Below are 23,965 nucleotides of genomic sequence, written 5' to 3'. Positions count from 1 at the left end.
GGGAGGATTTGTGAAACCGTGGCCTCCTCCGAGAGGCAGGTTTACCTGGATTACGTTGGTGATTAATACATCAGTCCATGTCCCAGTTCACGCAGCAAAGTCATCCACATAACTTCATCAACCTGCTTCTTGGAGCAAGCCCTGATTATACTCTCTGAGTAAACGCCACAACAATAACATCATATTAGAGTTGTGTTCCTGCCTCTCTGATGACGAGCCCAGTTTCCTCTGACTTCAACTCTGGTTTATTTTCCACCGGCCTTAATATGTAGATTTAGCTGCTGGCTGCTCAACTTTCTTTGTTAGCTAGTCGTTTACTTCTGCTCTCTGCTGACAGATTAACACAGCACCCAGAGAAGCTAAGGAAAGCTAAGGAAGGAAAACTAAAAGAGGCTTCATTTGATAAACACTTGATTAAAGATGGACTTATAAATATTTTATTATTATTATTTATTAACAACGGATCAAATGAAGATGTTTAATGTGTAAACCTGACACAATTATCACTGTTTTAGTTTTATAGCCGCAGCTTTAATGTTTCAGTCTCTGATCAACTTCCTTTCCAGCAGCTGTAGGTAGGACTCAGTATCCTTAAAATATCACTTTGATACCAATTCCCACTGATACTTTAGACATTTAGCAGACAAAGCAGACATTTAATTATATTATGATTATTGTTTATTACTAATTGTACTGGAATCACAGAGAACACATCAGTCTTCAAGCTGCAAATGAAAAGAAACAACATCAAGAGATTAAGCTTTATTTTACATCCAGTAATGTATTAAATATAGTTTAGAGACTTTTCATAATAAAAATTAACATTTTAAAGTTAATCTCAGAAAGGAGTTTGAGGTGTCAGCGACCTCTGTAGGTTAGAGGAAATATTTAAAATCTTTTTTGTTATGAAATGAATTTTGTAAAGTAATGCTCCTGCATTAAACAGGGACACCATGTTATTCCAGACTGTTACCTGCTGCACAAGGGTAGATGTAGTCTGTCTCAGCCTGGTCACCTGAGAGGAAAAGAAGGAGAATTAGAGAAACCAAGAGAGACTGAACAAACAAAACAGTGAAAACTTCCTTTGGTCAACATGTTCCTGTTTCTTGTGGCCTGTCCTCTGCTGGAGATTTCCCCAGAAACATCCCCTTTTTTAATGATGAATAAAAAACAGGCTGGAGGGCAGCAGAGGTCTGACACTGTGGCTGGCTGCTCATCACTCTTCTCCTACTACTAATTACCTGTGCACTATGTTTTAGGCTTCTGCTTAACCTGCTGATTTAAGTCAATCTTTCACCACAGGTTATTACAGTAGGACCGTTACCGTGGTCAAAATACATGAAACTGGAACCCAAACCCAATTTTTCATTTCATAGATAAATACATTAGATATTTTAATGATGCATTGACCACTGAACTGGAAATATTCCTGATTTTCATTGAAGAAATCAGATCACATTAGGTTGTTGTGAAAACTGACACGGTAATGACACAAATTGAATAATTAAAATGAACATAAAAATACTATATTTGCTAAACTTTGATTTGATTTGATTGGAACCAGGATGATAAAATACTGTATTTCTTTCTGCAAACTGCAGTCTGTGTTCATTTAATTTGATCACATTTATCAAACGTATGAGTTTAATTTGTAGGATTTGATTGTCTAGTTTTACGATGTGCAGGAGTTCTGAGTATCAGTTTTACTTGGCTGGTAGTAGTCATAGATCTTGACCACGGCTGGCTTCAGGTTCTGCACTGGGAGCTCCTGTATGAGCTCTAAGCTGTGGTTGATGGCTGTGTCCTTTGGTAACTGTTGGAAGAAGAAACAGACAAAAACCATCAGTAACAAATCTGAAGACACCATCTATTGATCCCCACTGTGAATTCCTCTCACCTCCCGAATGTACACCATGACGTGGTCTTGCTTTTGTTCAACGCGGTCCACCAGCATTGCACGGCCGAGCTGCGAGGAGACGACACTCAGCTTCATCGACGGATGGAAACAAATCTTTTTCTACTGAGCTCAAAGTTTTTCTGACAACTCACTCACCCGTTTCAGAGACTCTGGTTCTGGGACAAAGCCAGAAAGTACTTTGATATCCAGGATCACCATGTTTGTCGTGGTCTCCTTTCCACTATATCTGTAACAGAACCATAACAATCTGAGTCCTTCACACCTTGCACAGTTGTAGTAGTTGTATCACTAGAGACTCTTGTTTTAATCTGAGGTTTTTCCAGGGTTTCATCTCACAGCTCATGAGTATTTAGTTCTGGTATCTGCAGAGGATCAACTGCAGTGTTCCTCTCTGACTGAGGGTGGAGCTGCTGGTTGGTGACTTACAAGGAGATGAAGTTCAGAGTGAGTCTGGGTCTGAGAGATTTGCTGGTGCAGTTGGCCTCAGGCTTTACTTTGACACTGAGAGTGGTGACATCAGAAGGAGTTGGGATGTTGAAGTGAAGAGAAACCTGGGAAACAGGTTTTAATATAAAAAGAACAACAATCTGAGGAATTTGTTTTCACGTGTTGGTGACTGTAGTTGTGCGTTGCCGTTTGAAAGTGACAAAATTACAAAACGAGGTTTCCACCAGCTGGAGGGGCGACGAAGAGGAGGATGAAATATTTTTAAATTAATTTTAGACACACCATCTTCCATGTTCTACCATGAGTTATTGCATATAATTTAGTGACAACACAAAAATATAGATGATGCCAAATCATCTTCATCGCCCCCTGCTGATGTAGATGTTGACATAAACCCCGCCCCCACCATGTCAGCAGATGGGACATGGGCCATGTTCATGTCAAACAAATGTCTCCATAAGATGGTTTCTGAAATTTTAATTTGCTCTATTACACTGATATTTGTTCAAGTGGTAATTTAGGTTTTAAATAATTACTTAATGGTTTAAAAAGGGGGTGTGATGTCATGATTGACAGCTGTGATTGATTTGCAGTTGAGTTGGGTGGGTGTATGGGTGGGATTCTGATAATGCAGTTCTCATATTCTGGATATTTTGGCTTCATTTTTGTACAGTGGGAGAAAGTGGAGACGTGTTGTCCATTTTAGATACATATATTATTGTATATATAATATTATTATTATATTTGGCTTTGTGTTGACATGGCACAGAACAGAAGTTAACTGAAGCTGAATAAGTTGGAATAAACTCAAATATCATTAAATTTAGGGGGAATGAAGGGCTCAGTCCCCTTGAGAGTGACAGTGGATGTCTGGGCTCGGGCATCAATGGGACCAGAAATAGTCCTGAACCTGATCATATGTCCACTGACCTGCACTGAAGTACATGCACTTCCCTTCACCTCCAGGCTGTACTTTCCTGTCACGTTGGGCAGCGTCCGCTCCTGGTAGAGTAGCTTGTTGTTTTGGTTCACATCAAATGTCAGCTGGCCACTGGGGGACTGGACCGTCACTGTGCTTGAACCCTCTGGACTGAACACCAGAGTGGAGTAAAGAGCCAGAGCCTGAAGAGCCACCACTGTGTCCTAACACACACACACACACACACACACACACACACACACACACACACACACACACACACACAATGACACAAGATAAGTAAAACAAGACAAGGTCAAAATCTAGTTTATGGCTGCACCAGACAGAGTATCTTTCTGTTTTTTTTCACTTATTTTTTTCAGGCTTTTAGAGAGATGGGAAAATTGGGGAGAGAGCCAGAGAGGATGAGCCACAGCAAAGGGCCACAGGCCGGATTTGAATGTGGGCCACCACAGAAGGGACTAAACTTAGCTGCACAAACATACAGCCTTTCTGGGATTGTTTTCACTCTGTTATATGTGAGGTTTTGAATTATGTAATCCCTCGATCTTGTGTAGTTTTATACCTGGGACATTTGGAAGAAAGTGTGCATAGAGAAGACCATTATCTGGTCAGGATTCTCCTTGCAGCCAGACAGAAATGCAACGGCTGGCCATCATAGATGATATCCAAGTGATGGAGAATCTCACATTTAGACTAAAAATGAAGGAAGAAAGTTTTACTAAAGGCTGGAGAAAGTGGTTAATATATAAATCAAGAACGGGCCTAATTTGACAATCACTCAATGTAAATAGAATATAGCTATGTTTCTCCTCACAGGCTCTGTTCATTGTTTGTTTTTGTTTTGTTTTTTTAATCTTTCTTTTTCCTGATGTATAATTTAATTGTGAAACCAATAATTGGGATTCTTTATACTTTAAAAAATCACTGGGTAATCTGGTTGACTTCTTTCTGTAAAATGTTGTTTTAAGTTTTAAGTACTAAAATAAAAATTAAAACTGAAAAAAAATGTATTGATACACAGCAGGTTGAATCCACTGTGTTGTTTTTAGAATATATATTTATACCTATTTCCGATACAGATGTCAACCAGGGGCGTTACAGTTCATAGCTGACACATTAACGGAGTGTGGCAAACACTTAAAAAACAGTAGAAAGCTACATTAAATACATGATTTGTCATATATGGGGAATAACACTGCTGTGGTTCTGAATGTGTCGGTCATCACTGAAATTAAATGTTAAGTTATTAGTTCACACAGTCATATAAAGTGAAGCCACAGACATTTAGGATCGTATTTGTCCCAGAGGAGAAGACTGTTTATGTCCAAGTCCAGTACCTGTGTGGAGGAGAAGCCTCCATAATGGTTCTGCTGGCCCGTCAACCACCTGACGATGCCAGAGGCGTAGCCCAGGTCTTCAGCAGTGGGGGAGGCACTGAGTTTAGCCAGCAGCACATAGGAGCTGATCTCCACAGACAGAGAGGCTGAAGTATCTGTGGCTGTCTGAGCCCAGTGGAGGAGACCCCCTAAAAACAGCCACCAACAAACAAACAGGCACCAGGTAAGAAGCTGCAGTCGCAGTAACTGAAGCCAGATGATTTCCTGCAGGAGGACGGCTCACCTTGTTTTACTGCAACTGTGTCCAGGTGCTGCAGAAGGTAAGCACGGGCCTCCATGTCTCCTGCCAGGGTGAAGGCGTACGCCATCAGAGCTGTAGTGTAGGTGTTGCTGAGGTCATTGATGGACTCCCTGAGGCAAGACAGGCTCCGTCTCATCACAGGTTCCTGTAACATGATTAAAACATGATTTGATCAGGAAATAACCTTTAAAATGATCATTATAATCTCAGGATTCTACTGACAGAAAATTCTATTTTATCATATCATTCTTTTTTCAGAGACAAAACACAAACACATGAAATATAAACTCAACAATTTTCAACACTATGAATATGGAGTCTACTGCATCCCACTAGTTAATATGCTAATATTACCCAGATATACCCATTGTTTACACCAAACTTGTCCTGGTTATTATTTTGGTAATTACATGGTATTAATTAATTATTACCTCACTATAACCGAGCTGTAATGTAAAGTGCTTCCAATACTTTTAATACTTTGTATTTTGCTGTTAATGCATATTTACTTTAACTTAAGTAAAATGTTTTGACAACCTCTGGTCATTATCCCACATTAATCACCACACTCTGCACACTGTAGTTATCCAACACACACTCTCTCACCAGGCAGAGGGCAGTCCACCACAACACAAGCTTTTACTAATCAGGAGGATACAGAGAGGCTAAGTGAGTGTGTGTGTGTGTGTGTGTGTGTGTGTGTGTGTGTGTGTACAGTAAACACACAATGAGCAGATGGTGACATCACAAACAGGTGAGATTAATTAGGCGCAATGATCTAGATCAGAGAGTTACAGGTGCACTGAAATGAAATCAATCAGCATGAGATATTTACAGAGAGTCAGAGTAACTACTCACAGTAACAGACATATTCATCTCCAGGAAGGCAGCAGTGATGTAAGCACTGAGCGTCACTTCATCTGACACACCACCCTGCAGAGACACCACCATCACCGCACCTCTGCCGTTAGTTATCACTGATCTGCATGGTCACTTCTTCACTTTCAATAATCATCAGTCATTTTCATACTAACTGTGCAGGTGCTGTCAGCTCACCTTCATTCTGTTGTTGAAGAGTTTTCCTGACTTTCGGAAACAGCCATTGCTTTGTTGTTTACTTTCCAGCCACATCTTTGACTGTTGGATCTTTTCCGGGTCGATGTAGATGAAAGACTGAGCTTTGGCAAAACATCTCATCACAAAAGCAGTCAGCCTGAAAATACCACAGCAAAGTTAGACAATAACTGACACGGTGACACGAGCAGAAGCTCTTTCTGTTATGCCTCAGTGATACTTCAATGTCACCAGACTTGTCTTTACATTAGTGGTATTACTGCCATCACTATATGAGCCTTCGTTGTAGGAACTTGGCTTTAAGTTGAATATTTGCCTAGTGGAGATTCTGCAATACTAGATGGATATTATATCAGGTCATATTGTCCTTAAATAATACAGTCCTCCACAAAGTAAATGTATTTACAGTGGCTTCATAAAGAATTCAGACCTTGTGTTGTAGATTTATTTTAAATGGATAAAATTGCCATTTTTATTCATCAGTATACACTCAGTCACCCAAAAGTATTCAAAGCCCTTTGGCAGCAAATACCGCTTTGAGTGTTGGGTAATTATTAGACATGCAGTGTGAATTGTGACACAGCTGTCATCTAAACTATGTCTAATCAGTTCAGTTTGCCACAGGTGGACTCCATCCAAGATGTAGCCTCAAGGATAATTAAAGCAAAAGGGAAGTACCTGACTATATCAAAAAGACTGTCAAAACAAAAAGTCTTTTGAAAATGTGAGATATCAGTTTTTCAATTTCCTAAAAACTTTTTTTATTTGTCATCATGGATTATTGAGTGCAGATTCAGGGGATTGAATTTAATTAAATCTTCATCTTAATGAAGAGGACTGTTCTCACCAAGTGTTTCCTTCTCCTGTCCCAAATGTGCTGTAAGCACCATCACTGTGTTTGTAGTTCAGCTGTCTCTGGTAGCCTGTGCAAGAACAAAAACATGTTTTTTAGAGCTGTGATGTTCACACATTTTCAGATTTGAAAGTTTTTCATATTAAGGTAATAACTTGATTGAACTTTAACATGAACTGAGCTCTGTTTACAATCTCATTCTGTAGCTTGTTTGGGCAAAACTCTTCAAACCTCTTGTGCTCTACTACTGAAAATGGTTGGGGATTCATTAAATCACATACAAAACTAGACTGCTGCAGAATAACCACACACTTATGCATACATCAGACAGTTTTTATGAGAGATGGCCTGCTTTCCAAATTGTGTTGGATTTTTTAAATAGTTTTTTTTATTGATTACTGGTCATGACAAGTTTTGGAAAAGTAAAGCTCATCATTAGAACCCATCCTCACTAAGCCTCCAGACCAGTCAAGAACAAACTATTGTCACTTGATAATCTCTTTTTTATCCTTGTGGTGCAAACATACAAATGTCCTTACTGCAAATGTTGTAATATGTTTTCAAAATGTACTTCATTCAATTAAAGTAAAATCGGGGAAAAAGTCAAAATCAGAAATATTGTTACCAAACTGAACTTCGTCACAGCTTGATGGTGATGCAAGAGGTAGAATAAAGATCATGGCAGGTTTGAGTGTCTGAGTTTCTTTCTGCAATATAAAGCTAACAGAGACTCACCACTGGTCAGGAAGTTGGTGGCCTTTTCCTTGATGGCTGGGGTCAGCTGCTGTGTGTTTTGCAGGTACTCGAGGATGTAGATGTTGGGAGCCAGGAGCGCCATGTTCTGCTCCCCACATCCATACGGCATCTTCAGCAGCCCATCCAGGTTTTTCATGGCTCGGCCCAGAATGTCACCTGCACAGAAACACACACTCACTAAGACTGAACATGTGATTGACCTGACTTTAGATTTCAAATGGATTTAGAAAGACACATGTGCACAAAGAAAAGTCAGAGCAGTCATATGTTTTGCACAAAAGCAACATTTTAAGAATATAATGTGATTGTTTAAAGCTAGCATGCTAATGAGCAACAATAGAGCGTCAGACACATAACAGATACATTTATTTACAGAAAATGACCCTTTTTTGTTTAGTTTGAAGGACTTGTTAGACTTCAAGGACTTCACGTTTACCCAGGACTGATACTGAAGCACGGGCTGATCCATCAATCACATTCTCAGGGAGCTGTAAGTCTATTTCCTCTGTCAAAGCCTCTCCTGTGCACAGACAGAGAACAGTCATCATACAGAGAGAGACTCAAGAAGCTGTCAGGACTGAAACAAACACGTCATTTAGATTTAATGGATGGTCGATGGCAACTCGTCAGAAAACTGAAATACAATGGAATCAACCATATGTACCTTTTGGACAGAGCAGCCAGTTGTAGGTCTTTGTCATCTCCGTTCCTTCAGCCTGGGAGAGAAGGAATAATGTGAGTTTTCTTGTATTAAAGGAAAATAAATAATGTTTATGCACCAACCTTTACTATGAGAGATCGTGTGACCACATCGATACGACCTCTGTCTGGCACGCTCACGATCTCATTGTCACATGAAGCTTGGGACGCCACAGCCTCAGCAGCCACAGTCACATTAACAACCCCTAAAAAAGATCAGTAAATAGTGCGTGAAAACTGATTTTAATTTTTTTTTTCAAATCCTGGAGATTCTGGGACAAAACAACAGTTTTCCTTAATTCTTCTTTGCTGCTCTAAAACAGTGAATTCAACAGGAAGTTGCAATGTGCAGCCACTGTTTCAGAGCAGTGGAGAAGAACTGATTCTGGTCGACAGCGCAACATTAGCTATTAGCAAAACGTCAACAATTCGTCAACATGTTACACTGGAAATTCTCACCAGTAAAAAGACAACATGTCTGGTTTGTCAGGCTTTAATTTAGAGGGGTGGCACAAGTGTTAGACAACTAATGCAGATTCATTTTTTTAATGACTGACAGTCAGATTAGATAATAAAAGAGAGATTCTATGACATTCATGTATCTCTTCATGTTTCACAAAGTTAACCTGAGCTTTACAACAATGACAACAATCACATAAGTATTACACAGCTGGTAATTGTTTGGGTATTTTTTGCTTTTATTTTGATTTTATTTTGATAGCCACAGTGAGAGAGATACAGGAAATTCAGAGGGAGAGGGGATGATATGCAGTAAAGGGCCACAGCTCGGACTCGAACCCAAGCCACTGTGGTTAGGACAAAGCCTTAATGGTACGTGCGCTACCAGCTGAGCCACCAGGGAGCCCTGTCATTTTTTTTATGCTTTGGTATCGGATTAGTAGTCAGGAAGGAAAAAATGGTATTGGGACATCTCTAATTATAACCATCTGAATATAGGATTTATTGTAGAGCCGTAGTTTTAGCCAGGTGTACCTAATAAACTGACAATTGACTATAGTAAAGAGAAGAGGACCTAGGATGGTGCCTTGAGGTACCCCAGATGTTACATTAGTATATTAAATGCTGCAATGATGTCAAGTTGTAGGAGTACAGAGGCGCCATTAGGGTCAATAGCAACAAAAAGATTATTTGTCACCCTGTCCAGGGCAGTTTTACTGCAGTGAGCGTGGAGTCTAAATTAAAATTGCCAGTGAGTGACTCATCAATAATAAGAATGTCAGGAGCTGGGAGTCAATATGAAAACACAGATACAGGATCAACAGAACAGGTTGGGTTTGATGGAGGATGAAGGATAACTGATTTTAATTTTGCTGGGGTTGTCTGTCCTGGCAGTGTGTAAACATTTTATCTGACAACACCAGTGTGGATAAAATCTGATCCTCACCTAAGGATGAAGGGGCCATGGTCCAGCTGAGGGTCTTGCGCTCATTGCCACACAAACAGGATGTGTACTGGTCACCTGAGAGGGGGGTGAGGGTGTAATCTAAGGAGGGTGTTGGAGTCACAGTGACCTGTTCAACCAAGACATCAATATACTTCATAACTGAAGATTCACCCCATGTAACCAAAAGGTTATTTAAGAACAAATTTCATACATTTTATGTGTTTTTGGCCAAAGCCTGAGAAGAATGAAGCCAATTAATTTGAAAAACAGAAATGTTTGTCACAGTATTGTATGTGTACAAAAACATTACCATGATGCAGCTGGACAGGTAGTTGAAGGTGGTTGCCTTCAGTTCAAAGTGCTCCCCCCGGATGATGGAGTAGGGCAGGGTGAGCTCCAGGAAGAAGGGCTGGAAGACAGTGATTTCTTTACGAGGAGCCAAACCAAAACCCTGAGGGGACAAACAGAAAGCCTCCGTCTCCCAGGTGGTGATGGTGTCTGGGACGGTGAAGGACACATCCTTTGTGCCAGAGTCTCTGGATCAACAGATACACACAGACACATAATGTCAGGAAGTAATTCATTCTTTTTAAAGGAAATCAGGCATTATTTGTTATGCTGAATAAACAACATTAATGATTTATACAGCTGAGAAAATCTGTTTACAATAATCAAAATGGACCCCCATACAGCCGTCTTGAAGGAGGAAATTAGCTCTAGAGACCAAAACTGTTTTTGTACCACGCTGTAAACATTATTTCTGCTGTAAAGTTGGACATTTTAACATGGGAGTCTATGGGGACCGACTCACTGTTGGAGCTAGACTCTAGTGGTCATTATAAGAGTTGCATTTTTAGAACTTGTGTTGGCTTCAATTTTCGGCCACAAGGTTGCCACTTGATTTTTTTTGTCAATTCCCACTTGTTTTTTCTACAGTGAGCTATCAGATGAAAGCAAAATGCTTGTTAAAAATTACATTACAAAAAAAGAACCACACTCTAGTACAAAAGGTAAAACCTTGTTTATGCGTGTAAATCTACAAACGATATCATGTGAGAAGTCTTGTGACAGAGCTCACCCAATGTTTACCAGGTCCCATATCCAGGTCTCAGGGAAAAAAGTGCGGACTGTTTGTATTGGCGGACTAGAAGAATCCTCCATCTCCACGCCTCCAAAAAACTGCGTTTTTGGTTTAACTTCTCCCTCTCTGGACAAAAAGATGGGGCTGTGCAGTTTAAACATAACTGAAAAGACACCACACAATATTCTACTAAAGGCAAAAGTCAAAAATCACAAAGTGAAATGAATGAAAACATGAAACAAACAAACAAACAACCTCTGCTGCTATGTTTACGCATGGTTCTTCGTTCAGGTATGAGGCATGGAGCCGCTGGAATCAACAAATTAGTTGCCATCTTCAGTCCTACACTCTAGAAAATCCAACAACATACACACATCACAAGAAAGTTAATCACATGGTCAACAACAAACAGTGTCTTAGTATTCTTTAATATTGAAAATGTTGCATAAGAATGACCTGGAAAACACTAGAAGCATCATCTCTCTTGACAGGACGTAGAAAAAAGTGCATTCCCCTATCGAAGCATTCTTTATGATCTAGGACCTCTGATGGAACAGGAGATGCTTTTCTGGCAGGCAACAGGTCAAATATCTGAAAAGAAAGCTGAAGTTTAGGATATAAGCTGACAAAGGTTTGTTGTTTTATGAAGTGCTTACAGTTGAGGTACCTTTGGCTCAGCCTAGTGTACTTGCTAAAGGAGACCCACATGTACTGCGTATGAACAGAATAACACAGTGCTTCACAATTGGGTGAAAAAAGCAGTGAACACAGTTTGTACAACTGGCAGAGGGAGAAAATGGAGACAGAATAAAACACAGAGACAAGATACAACTGCTGAAATCATCGGCAATAACAGTGAGAGAGATTCTTCATTCAGTCATCGTTGTTTTTCTGGAGTAATGGTGTCCTGAGTGTAGAATACAGTCACTGTGAGTGAGTTTCTCTGTTCTCTGTTTTCATAACTGGGCTGGAAATGTGGGATGTTCGTGGATTTGAGCCTCTCCTGTTAAACCGTTTCCCGCCTTCATTCAGTTGTCCCTCTTGTTGTGTGTTTAGCGGTTGCTTCCGCTTGGCTCCGTAACCCCTTGTTGACTGAGAATGTGAAGGAGGTCGGGGGGAGTTGCTGTTGAACGGAGGCTAGAGGTGTAGCTGACGCAGCGTTTGCTTTGGTCTGAGATGTTGGTGGTCTAGTGCGACATCTAGTGGCAGTGACGATCGTTTACAGAACCTTTAAGCTTCTTCTCATATAAAAACTTAACATTTAACTTTGTGTGGGTTGTCCAAAGATGTTTTTAACAGCATCTGCTGTTCTCGACAGTTACCGGAGCCAGCAGTAGTTGTAATAGGTCATGTGTATGCTCATTATCTGGTTTAAACTTGAAACAAACATGGAAAAAAAAAAAAATATCAAAAATAAACAGATTTATTTGTTTGTTTCTGTCAATGTATAATCCAACCATCAACCATGTTCATGAGAGCTGAGGAATGACTGGAAGACTCAGACTGAGACAAGATGAATTTCATCCAATTTCACCCACCTGAGCTCAGCCTGAGAGATGAGGTGAAGAGCTCAGAGTTGCTTGTTGTTGTATGTTGTTGAATTAGTAGGCAGCTGGTTGATTGCAGCAGTTACCTTGTCTGCATTCAGAGTCTTCCCCGGCTCCTTGATGAGGACGCTCTGGTCGACGGCGCTCACTCCACAAAGAGAGTCGGGCTGGGCCGTCACTTGCATGGTGGTCTCCTCTCCTGGGACGGCTGAGGACGGAGAAAACTCCAGCGACACCTGACACACAGACAAATTTATCTCATCAGTCTGACAGAAATGTGTAACGTGCTTCAGCTTCTTTGTCTTTTATGCCTTCATGAGATAGCACCAGTAGAGAGATGACAGGAAAAGAGGGCGATGCAACAAAGGTCTGCAGCCAGAACTGCATCTCAACTAAGCCATGGGTGCAGGTGCAACCTGTGCTTTAACATCTTTTACACTGAAACATCTCAAGATTGATTTTTAATTCAGTCAATGACCTTTTCATTGAACTGATGTCATTACATATGGAACATGTTATTTATCCCCTTGCTTCCTGCGGAGTGAGAACATAATCCCAGTTCGAAACAGTTTTAGCGTTGTTTTCACATTAACTCAGCCGTGCCTGTACGCTGGATTTACATGATTAGAGTTATAAATACACTTATAAATGAGAGCAAAGGAATGTTTTGCCATGTAGATTTAGTAAAGAAGAATGCATGAATATCTTCTTAAGCCAGGACCTGAATAAATAATAATGAGGCATTGGAAACAAAAATGAGCACAGATCATGACAAAGGCTTGTTTTATCCCATGCACCGTGCTATAGTCAAGGACAACTGATGCAGCGTCTGGGATGCCTAAAGACACCCTGACAAAAAGACTCGTGTCAGATTTTTTTTTTTTCTCATCAAGTTTGGCTGAGGCCTGATATTTGATTAAATCAAATATCGTGATATTTCCTGCCATGTGCAATATTTTTCATAATGTATCAAAACAAAAAAAAATACAAACTGCTGCTGAGCCTGTCCCTCATTTCACTGCTTTGCTTACTGAACATTGTACTTTGGCTTGTGACAAATAAAACCTTCAGCTGCTGTTAAGTGGCAGCATCACTTATACCTGAGACATAAAATGATTAATTACATAGAATTATATCTTTTTTGTGATTAATACTTTATTCTTTTCAAGATAAACAAAACATATGCAATTATTTCAATCAGAAATGACTTGAAACATCAAAATGGAATAATAAGGAAACTACAATGAACATGACCACAGAAAAAAATAAACAGAAGATAAGGATTGCATACTGAGATGATGACATGAAAAAAAAGGCCAACATGACTGTGATGTGTAGGATGCTTAAAAGGATGCTTGTAAACTGGTATTCCAACCAAATGTACTTTTGTACTTTATGTAATTTGACAGACAACCAGCCTGGTTTTGATAAAACATGTCCTGGCTTACATCAGGCTGCATATTGACCCTCTACATCACCAACTCCTCTATACTACATGTGACTTGTCTTCTTCCAATACTGACCTTGTGACTGAAGCATTTCTCAATGTCGAAGTCAGCACTGCTGGCGATCACTTTTTCACTGGGGAGGACGGCGTAAGCCACGACCTGGATGTTTGGCGCCACCTCTGGAGACACTTCCAACTGAAAGGACACCTCACCCTGACTCACTGGAAATAACAAAGCAGATGTTATGAACAACAATCATCAACCACACACCTCCATATATCAGCTGGTGTTTGCTCACCTAACTGATCCTGCACTTCAGCCTTTTTAAATCCTTGCATGACGATGGCTCCTCTTGACAAGACCTGGAGGATTTGAGAGAAAATAATTGTTATTGTTCCTTCACTTTAACAAGAAGTTGCAAATATTCTTTGCTTTTGTGTGTGTGTGTGTGTGTGTGTGTGTGTGTGTGGTTTTTCTTTGTCATGTTTGTTAAAATATTACTGAGAAATGATTCACCCATCACTCACCAGATACATCACATCCACAGAGCCCTGTTTCTCTCCCACTACAGTGTATCGGATGGAGATCTTCTCTTCTCTGTCGCAGGGAAGTGGTTTATCCTTGTTCTTCACCTCCAGGGAGCTGAGTGTTTTAGTATCAGGAGTAGGAATCTGGGCCAGAGACACTTTATGATGTCCAATCTCATAGAATAGAGTCTGATGCCTCTGGAAGCTTGGCTCCAGTGTGCTGCTTACCTAGATTTTAGAAAAGAAACATTGTAAATGAGATAGAAGCAAGCTTTGGAAAAAAGAGAACATCTTTTCATATTAGTTCATGTTCCAGTGTTTTATTACAGTAAGTTACACAAGATCCTTGTTTTCCATCCTTTACATTACACTCAGTAATCTAGATGAATTGAATTATGTTTTATTGTGTTTTTAATATAGACACACATCAGAAATTGCAGAGTGCCTTTAAAGTTGATCAAATTTAGTTTTTTCTGGCCTTGAATAGTTTAACTTCTAAACTTGCTGTTTCAGTAGTTTTGGCATCCATCTAAGTTTCTGTCATATTTTATGTTGTATTGTACATGAACTTGGTCAATAACTACTGAAGATACTCTTTTACTAGGTGGAATAATTAAGTCATAGTTTTTGTTTTTAAAAGTTACTTTTAATTAAGTTGTTGCCACAGGAAAATGTTTTTGGTTTGTTATATTTTTGAAATCTGAGAGGGCAGTGGTTTTCAGTCTGGTACAAAATTAGTGTTTTTTTGATAGCCTACCAATGGATCAAATCAGTTCTCCTCAGCTCTACAGGAGGAAAAAAAAACACATTTGTTGTGTTTTTCAGCTACAACCATACAGTTTTGCCCTCTCATTGCTCTCACCAGCATTTTTCTTGCTAGCAGGTTGTTACGTGCCAGAGTAGTGTGTGTGTGTCTTTGGCCCCTCCCCTTTTCTCCAGCAGGTGAACCAGCACAGCTGTACCTGATTTGGCAATCAGAGCCTGGAGTATAAGGAGCATGGAGGAGGCCTAGTCAGGGGCCAGTGGGCCAGATGGCAGTGTGAGGCTGTGTGTGAGAGCTAGCGAGTGGTAACGGCTCTGCGATCATCGTTCATCATTGGCCAGTGGGCCAGTTTGTGTGTGCACCAGATACTACGTGTTACTCCCTGTGGCTGGGAGGGTGTTCTCGGTTTCTACTTACTATTTCCTGTTTGTCGCTTCTTCCTGTTTCCTTTTCCAGGTTTTACCGGCTTCGCCCGTTTTCCGGAGCTCGCTTTGTGTGGCCGTAAAGGTTCTTTTGGTTAACGTATTTAATTTATAATAAATTGGCTTATTTGACCTGATTATTGTTTCCCAGTTATTCCTTCTCCCCGGTTTTATTTAACATTGTTACTCCCCACTCCCCTGGACCACTTGGGGACGTAACACAGGTCGAGAAACTGATCATATGCTACCTGCCCAGCACCAACTGTAAGACAGCAGTTGGAAACAAGCTTGTAAACATATTGGAGGACTTATGAAGAAGAGTTGGTAGAGAAGGAGAATGATGATAAAAGGAAAGGGAACACTGGACCTACACCCATCAAGTGGCCAGAAACATGTTCAGCATATCAACCTTACAAGATGATTATATGTCTGTGTTGTGTTTACAGCTTGTTGCTCAGCCCTCTAGTAATTTAGATTTAAGGACTTGATATTCACTGTGTGAGCTCACCCTGTTGTTATTAGTAGTTAATTGTTGTTGTGGTGTAAGGACCAAATTTAGCACAGTTATCTAGGTAAAGTTTGCAAACTATACAATTATCAATTTTCTGGTCCACTTCCAAGATTTATGGAGGAGAAACTTGAACAAACACCTGGTTGGATGGCTTTTGGTTTGCATTATCATCTTCGTGGATTACAGCCTGTAGTTTCAGTGCGAACTCTTACTCACATACAGGTTGATGTCCCCTTCGAGGCTGGATGTGTTTAATGAAAAAGCAGCGATACCATCACTGTCAGTTCTGAGGCTCTGTAGCAGACGTCCTGAATATCTACCCTCAGATAGGTAGACCAACATGTCAGGAATGGGTGTATTATTGAAGTGAACTGCTTTAACCTGTTGGAAACCCAAAGTCGCTGTTAGGCAGTTGCACATGGTTTGAGTTCCAGTGTGTACAGACTGACACTTAAGAAGCAAAGACAATATTTTGGACTTACTTTTCCCTCCACATTCGATCCTTTGTGATAAATCTTAGGTGTGTCAGTAAAGGACAGTGTCCCGAGTCGATAAGAAAGGCCAATACGCTTTTCTTGTGAAAATGAAATACCTGTAAGAAAGCCTCATTGTTACTGTACAACCATTTGTTTAAATACATAAAATAATCTTTTTGAAAAGACAATATCCAAAGACTTACCAGTCCCCTCCTCTTCCACTTTGGCAAAGAAATCCAGTTTCTTTTGCAGCGCATGTTGTTTAAACTTTGTGAAAGTGGACATCTCAATGTTGAAAGTAGCACAGCCTGTCTTGTCTGTCTATAAGATAATAAGACTGTGATTACCAATTAAAGTATACAGGTGTACACTGGAAATTATATATATATATATATATATATATATATAAAGTGTGTGTGTGTGTACAAATGTATAGACTAATTTATTTATTTATATGTGCTTTAGTTTTCAATAAAATATCTGTGTAGCTCAGTGAACATGGGCTTTACACTGTACGACGCTGTACCACTTATCATGTTCCACAAATGTTCATTTCAATTTATTTAGAATTTAACACTATTGTTTGCAGAACAGTTGATATCGTTAGTTTTTTCCATACAAGAGGAGTTCAGTTTAGTCAGGTTTACACTGGCACCTCTACCATTTACAGGTTTAGCTAGATATTTTCTGTGTTTATTCATTACTTTTAGTTAACTATCAAATTGTCTTTCCAGCACTTTTCATTTCAACTTTTTGTGAATTACCATGAACAATTCTAACCATTTATTTTTTTACCTATTTCAACTATTTATCCATTATCATTAGCTAATGATTTCAACGTTTTAAACACTTTTCGCCAGATATTTCCAGTACTTTTAACTAATGATTTTAACTGTTTATCCAGTACTTTTAGTTAACTATTATAACCCAGTACCTTTAAGTATTTATCATAGCTATTTATACTTTTAGCTAACTGTCATGACTTTTAGCCAACTATTACAGCTATTTACTTAGCGTTTAGCTCACTATTATGACTGTTTACTTTTAGATAATGTTTTCAAGTATTTATACATTACTTAAAAAATATAAACAAAAACATAATAATATGACACATTACCATTAACATAATGATCTTCTGTCGGTCAGTCTGTAACCATTACATTTAGTTAGCTACGCTAATTGTTTGTCGAATATTTTTAGCTAACTCAGCTGTTTCCCTCCTTCAGAGAACGCGGTCTACGAAGGTTTGGTCCTTCGTGGCTGCCGTAGACCGCGAAGGCCGAACTGAAATGACCATGGATGTATTATAAGACCTTATATAATGATTATATTATATTATATATATTATTGTAAGGTCTTATAATACATCCATGGAAATGACACAGTCTCGTCTACGCTTTGCGTCACTGTGCCCGCCCTTTACGTTCGCGACGCAAAATGCGGCTCCTGTCGCCTAGCAACGTTGACAACAAGGTTTAAGGCCCTTGGTTAAAACCAAGGATGTAATACAAGAGCAGCATGGCACCGATTAACAATCCTGTTTTTATATCTTTAATTCACTGAGCTGCTTCACTGAGCTGCTCCACAGTCTTTGCAGGTACACGCCTGTAACATCTTTAGAGTGAACGTATGATTTTTACATTAGTGAACATCACACAACAACAACAGTGTATGTTATCAGGTCAGCTATAGTATGAACTTATACTAAAAGGTATCAGAGAATGATGCAGGCGTTTGAGACTTAGGTGTAATTTTCACAAATATGTCAAATCTAACTTAGTATTAAATGTGTACAGCATGTTACACACACACACACACACACACACACACACACACACACACACACACACACACTGTAGTGGTCTATGTAAGGCCTGTGTGTGTATATGTTTCAGCAGACACATGTGACTGTTGCTATAGTTACTCTACCTGCTTTGTCTCCTTGTAGCATAGAGCATCTGGAGCACGGAGCATCTGGCCCCTCCAACTACTGATAAGGCGCTTGGAAACATGGCAAACTTTCACTTCAACACTGCTTGGCACAGGTTGTCCATATGTATATCTGATTAGACGCAAAACAAGACAAAACAAAACAAAACAAAAACATAATAAATTGAAAATGATTTGTTCACTCACCAAACTGAGCGTTATTTGTCATTTGTCGAGAAAGGTTCTTACTTCGGACACACTTCAGCTTTGAGTTCCTCCTGTCCAAAGCTTACTTCATCGGGCGTATTTATTTTCATGTCAAATTTAGGCAAAACTGGGAAAAGGTGTCATTGTCAGCATCGTCGCTTAAATCCAAATCACGAGAGGTTAAAATGGAACAATGACTTACCATATTTCTCCACCTTGAAGTTGTGAGAGTTTCTCTTTCCGTCAACTGACACAAAAATGTGGTAAGTTCCTTCACGGGCCTCAGAGTTCAAGGAGTAAGAAAGCTGCAATATTTTTCCATTTGAGTTTTCATTTAGCCACTGTCCAATCCTGTTGTTGTTAGAATCCTGTTAGATAAAAGAAATGCATCATAATTTTTAAAGATCAAAAACCTAAATGTCTCATTTACTAATGTATTTTGACCCTTTGTTGTATCCTTGAGATGTATATAGAACTTGTTTGGAGTCCACTTGTGGCAAATGTATTATATTGTTTATATATGAACCTTAAAATGTAACTTTCAGTCTACACAGTTTGTTAAAGTGTGGCGTTTTAGACTCACCTGAATTTCGATGACATTGTACTGCAAGAGAAGGAGAGAGAAATCACTGATGCATTCGTGATGAACTGGCTATGCTCTGATGTTTTCCCCTCAGCAAACAGCTATTTAGACAAGTCCAAGACTGTCCATGGAGACCAAGGCTCCCAATCCTTCTTATATTTATATATATTCGTTATTTAAATATGTTTAACAAGCATTAACATAAAACCTTTCTCCTCACTATGTCTTGCTAAGGACTGGGTTTTTGTAAAAACATACAATGTCAAGTCAATTTTATACACAGCACCAATCATAACAGAAGTTGTCTCAGGACCAACATCCCCCCATGAACAAGCACTTAGTGCCAGTGGCAAGGTTCCCTTTAGTTTTTAAAATGATAGTTTCTAGTTTCTTTACATTTGATTCTGTGCTACAAAATGACACCAAACTAGTGTGGATCGTGGTCGATATATTTATCACAAAGTCAGCACGGACGGGTTGACCTGAAGGAGTCCTGGTTGGTCATTTAACCCAGGGATCCATCAGGAGGTGATACTCTGGTTCACTGGGGCTCAAATTAAAACCTGCACCGTTATCACTCAGTATCACTAATACTTCAAATCTAAAAGAAAGGAGAGACTGTTCAAACACTCACCAGCTGACTGGCAGGTCTCAACCTGGTGTCCAGTGTAATGACTCTGAAATGCACTGAGAGAAATCCAGAGATTAAAAAAAATAAATAAAATACCCTTTAAAATACTCAGTTAATCAAAAACAACGTGGCCCAGCAGTAGTGTACAACATTGTAGATAAGATCAAAGTTACCTGTTTGTCCAGGGAGGTAGATTGGTTTATCTGTCTGGACGAATGTCATTGGTTTATAGACTTTGATCATGACTTTCCTGAGTTCTTTAGAGTAAAATGTGTCTCCTCGGACCTCCACCTCAAACTGCTGCACCTCTTGATTCTGCACTAAAGGAGCCTGTAAGATAAAGATATTGTATAGAAACCAGGAAAAAGCACGAACTCTTACTGAAGAAGGCAAAACCAAACAGGTAAAAAAAAAAAAAAAGGAAAAGTGGAAATGAGAAAATGAATCTCAGGAGCTGACCTTAAAGTGAGTGCAGGCATGAAACACTTCACTGGACGTTCGTTCAAGAAGGGTTGTGTTCCTCCCTTGTGAGATCAGAGTGACGGTCATGACCAGAGTCTCGTTGGGCTGCAGGAGACTCACACAGAATTTGGTTTCAGCTCCAGCTTCAAGAACTGCAGGAACAGCTACCATGTACTGTCTGTAGACACAGAAACATTCAGCAAACAAAGAATTCAGCAAAACAGCATGATCTCACATTTACTGAAACGTGTTCTCGACTACATGCTATTGCAAGTTTTTGAGACAGTCCAGGTAAACTTACGGCTTTGCCACCGTCCCACCCACACACATCCAACTCAGGCAGAAAAACAGTTTCCATGTTCTTATCTGTCCCCCAGAAAGACCCATGACTGACTGAGATGACTCTCAGAGCCAGCCTCTGTTAACTCTGCCACAAATCCACCCTCCTTTATCACCCACCGTTATCACACAAACACACTTGTTTTTAAATATCCCTGAAATCAATCATTTATAGACCAAACCAAAATCCTGACATGATCTCACACATCCTGATGGATGCATCTAAGCTGTTAATTTAGAGGATAATCAACAGTCTCATTTATTTTATACCGTGGTTGTTGAAAGGATTTGTGGATTTGGTCTGACTGAGATCAGTCTGGCCTTCCTGTTGGGTAAAATGTATAGAAATTATATTGGTATGGCACTTTTTAACTGCATACAGGTGGTGTTTTAAAGCAAAGCCTTGTTAAATCTTGAATCTTTATTGTTTACAACTGAAACGTGTAATGGGTGTGACCTGTGGGTTTCCGGATACTTGTGACTGGGTTGTGCTTCCAATTAACTGTTACCTTCATCTTGGCAAATAAAGTGTATTTATTACATGTATCCTCATCCCTAAAGAAGGCAGGTTAATAACCAAACATATTATTTATGACACACCGGGCAAGAGGGAGCAGGAGAGTAGGAAGGAGAGAGAGGTCATTGGTAACTGCTGATGCTAAAGCTAAATAAACTAGCGGATCTGAATAGCATGAATCAATGGAAACACCAACAATCATGAGACAATGTGCTTGACGCAACAGGTCAGCACACCAATAAAAGCACTCTTAAGAAATTAAGGGTTTGTGTCCACTGAAACACCAGAGGGCTTTTAATCTGAAATGTTTAAAGGAAGTTTTAGGTTTTTATTAATGCCTAACATAGCAACTTTAACAGGAGCAGATCAAATCAAGGCTTTTTACCAAAATAGCACAATGACAAATTACAATACATATCAAACAGAGGGAGTTAGAAGAAAAGACCTGTTACCTTCAGATGTCGAGGTATATAAAGGTCCAACCAAAAAGGCTCTAAATCTACCAACAAATGAGCTAAGTTGGCAACTGGTGGAAACTATTTGTGTCAATCAATTTTGATAAAGCAACGGCCAATGGGGAAAGTCCAACTCATGCAGTATTCGGTGGATACTGGTGGATTTGGTCCATCTGTCACCCAGACATTCACTTTTGGAGGACTGGCTCTGCTCTCTGGTTGCAGTCCAACCAAAAGTTACAGCGACTGCAACTTTACACAAATTCATCTCCTGCTCTAACCACACAAACTCTTCATTATTAGGACTGATACCAGAAAGACAATGAATAAGATTTCTTCCATGCAGTTGATGTATTAATGCAACAGTAACTCCAGCTATGGAAAAGTGCCCTTTAAACTGTGTGGGATGTTTGGTTTCACCAAATAAAGTGGTTACCCTGACTGTCAAGCTAAAAGTAGATTATGATCTAGTAAACAAACCTATTTGGTCATCCTCAAACAAGGACACACACTAAAGTACAACACCCACATCTGTTAAATATTTGTGCATTGCTGCTCTCAAGGACAGTGACAGACACACCTTAAAGGGCAGCAATGTCCATATGTCCCATATTTTGCACGTGTTTTATTTGAAGTAAGATGAAATATTTGTGTCTTTGTATCAACGTAGTGCCGCAATTGTAAATATCGATAAAAGTCATGTTTTTCTAATGAATGAGTTCTTTTAAGTGTTTCAAAACTGAGCAATTTTCCATCTTTCATTACTCTGCATAAGGCTGTTATTCCTTTAATTACCCAGTCCTTGAATCTTGAGTCTGATTTATTAGGTGTAAACTCTGACTCGTAAGCACACCATTTGAGGGCTATAATATCATTCTCGAGTTTAAGTTCCTTTATGATAGTTTTCCATGTTTTAAGGGTCCATTTCACCCATGGGTTATCAATGTTGTTTATGTGGGTTTGTATATTGCTATCAGCTAAGACTGCCTGTATGGGGATGGGGGGCGTTTTTTCTTCTATGTTTTTCCATTGTGCAGTATATGAGGGATTACACCAGCATATCACTGCTCTCATCTGTGCTGCAAAATAATAATATCTAAGATTAGGTAAACCCCAACCTCCCTTCTGTTTATTTAACTGTAAGGTTTTGAGACGGACCCTTGGTCTTTTGCCTTGCCATATATACCTAGATAGCATTTTATCCCACACATTAAACTGGTTTTGGTTAATCTCAATTGGCAGGGTTTGAAATAAGTTTAAAAGTCTAGGCAGTATATTTATTTTAATAGACTCAATTCTTGAACTAAGGCTGAAGAAAGGGATTAAGTTCCATCTTGCTATGTCTTCCTTAATTTTCTTTTGTATGGGTAGATAATTGTATTCTGGATTTGTATTGGATCTTTTGGTAAATTGATGCCTAGGTATTTAAAAAATTTTGTTTGCCATGTCAGGGGGTAACTACTTTTGATTTTTTCTGGTGGGTTATAGTTAAATGAGAGTAACTGGGTTTTACTTATATTGATTTTGTACCCTGATAATTGGCCATACTGTTCAAATGATTGCATCAACTTAGGAAGAGAGTATGTTGGGTGTCCAAGATAAATTAAAATGTCATCCGCATAGCAGGCCAGCTTGTATTCCGTCCCTTTAATAGTGATTCCTTTCATGTCTTCATTTTGTCTAATATACTGGGCTAGTGGTTCCAAATATAATGCAAAGAGTAAGGGTGACCATGCACAACCCTGCCTAGTGCCCCTTTCCAGGGTAAAACTATTTGACAAATATCCATTGATCTTAATCCTAGCAGTAGGATTATCATATAGTGCCTGTATGGTTTTAATAACTGTATCATGGAAGCCAAATCTATGGAGAGCTCTGTAAAGAAAATTCCAGTTGACCGAGTCGAAGGCCTTTTCGGCGTCGACGCTCATCACCACTGCTTTAATTTTATTTTTTGTATATGATCCATAATGTGTAGTGTCTTTCGTATGTTGTCTTGTGTTTGGCGTTGGTGTATGAAACCCGTTTGATCATTATGTATCAATGTTGGTAGAAATTCTTCTAATTGTTTGGCCATGATAGAGGTAAACAGTTTATAGTCTATATTGAGAACAGAAATTGGCCTATAAGATCCACATTCCATTTTATCCTTGCCTTCTTTTGGTACGGCTGAAATGATTGCCTCCTTCCAGCTAGGTGGCGTTTGTGCCTGTTTTAAGGCCCAATTTAGTGTGGGAAGTAGGACAGGAATTAGTTCTTTTTTAAATTCTTTGTACCACTCTGATGTGTAACCGTCAGATCCTGGTGACTTACTTAATTTAAGCCTGCTGATTG

General features: G+C 39.4%; 1 protein-coding gene across 1 annotated transcript; it reads right to left on the bottom strand.

Moving 5' to 3' along the window:
- Positions 1 to 660: 660 nt before the first annotated feature.
- Positions 661 to 20,775, bottom strand: LOC139614443 (alpha-2-macroglobulin-like). Its single transcript, XM_071471712.1, has 36 exons — positions 20,622 to 20,775; positions 20,318 to 20,498; positions 20,032 to 20,188; positions 19,862 to 19,914; positions 19,228 to 19,248; positions 18,847 to 19,012; positions 18,687 to 18,771; positions 18,438 to 18,570; positions 16,712 to 16,829; positions 16,515 to 16,624; positions 16,249 to 16,413; positions 14,337 to 14,564; positions 14,108 to 14,171; positions 13,885 to 14,030; positions 12,448 to 12,597; positions 11,271 to 11,405; positions 11,070 to 11,163; positions 10,812 to 10,977; positions 10,044 to 10,269; positions 9,734 to 9,860; positions 8,413 to 8,534; positions 8,294 to 8,345; positions 8,066 to 8,149; positions 7,609 to 7,785; positions 6,868 to 6,943; positions 6,003 to 6,159; positions 5,805 to 5,879; positions 4,929 to 5,091; positions 4,646 to 4,833; positions 3,296 to 3,508; positions 2,345 to 2,469; positions 2,054 to 2,144; positions 1,898 to 1,966; positions 1,708 to 1,813; positions 974 to 1,015; positions 661 to 725 (listed from the first exon to the last, which is right to left on the bottom strand). Exons 1-36 carry the CDS (start codon positions 20,705 to 20,707, stop codon positions 721 to 723), a joined length of 4,356 nt encoding a protein of 1,451 aa, XP_071327813.1. The 5' UTR covers positions 20,708 to 20,775; the 3' UTR covers positions 661 to 720.
- Positions 20,776 to 23,965: the final 3,190 nt, after the last annotated feature.

The sequence above is a fragment of the Trachinotus anak genome, unplaced genomic scaffold, assembly GCF_046630095.1.
Source record: "Trachinotus anak isolate AG129_WGS33_773 ecotype Australia unplaced genomic scaffold, CSIRO_AGI_Tana_v1 ptg000034l, whole genome shotgun sequence".
NCBI lineage: Eukaryota > Metazoa > Chordata > Actinopteri > Carangiformes > Carangidae > Trachinotus > Trachinotus anak.
The sequence above is the reverse complement of the archived record's forward strand: the minus strand, read 5'-3'. Positions and strand labels throughout refer to the sequence as shown.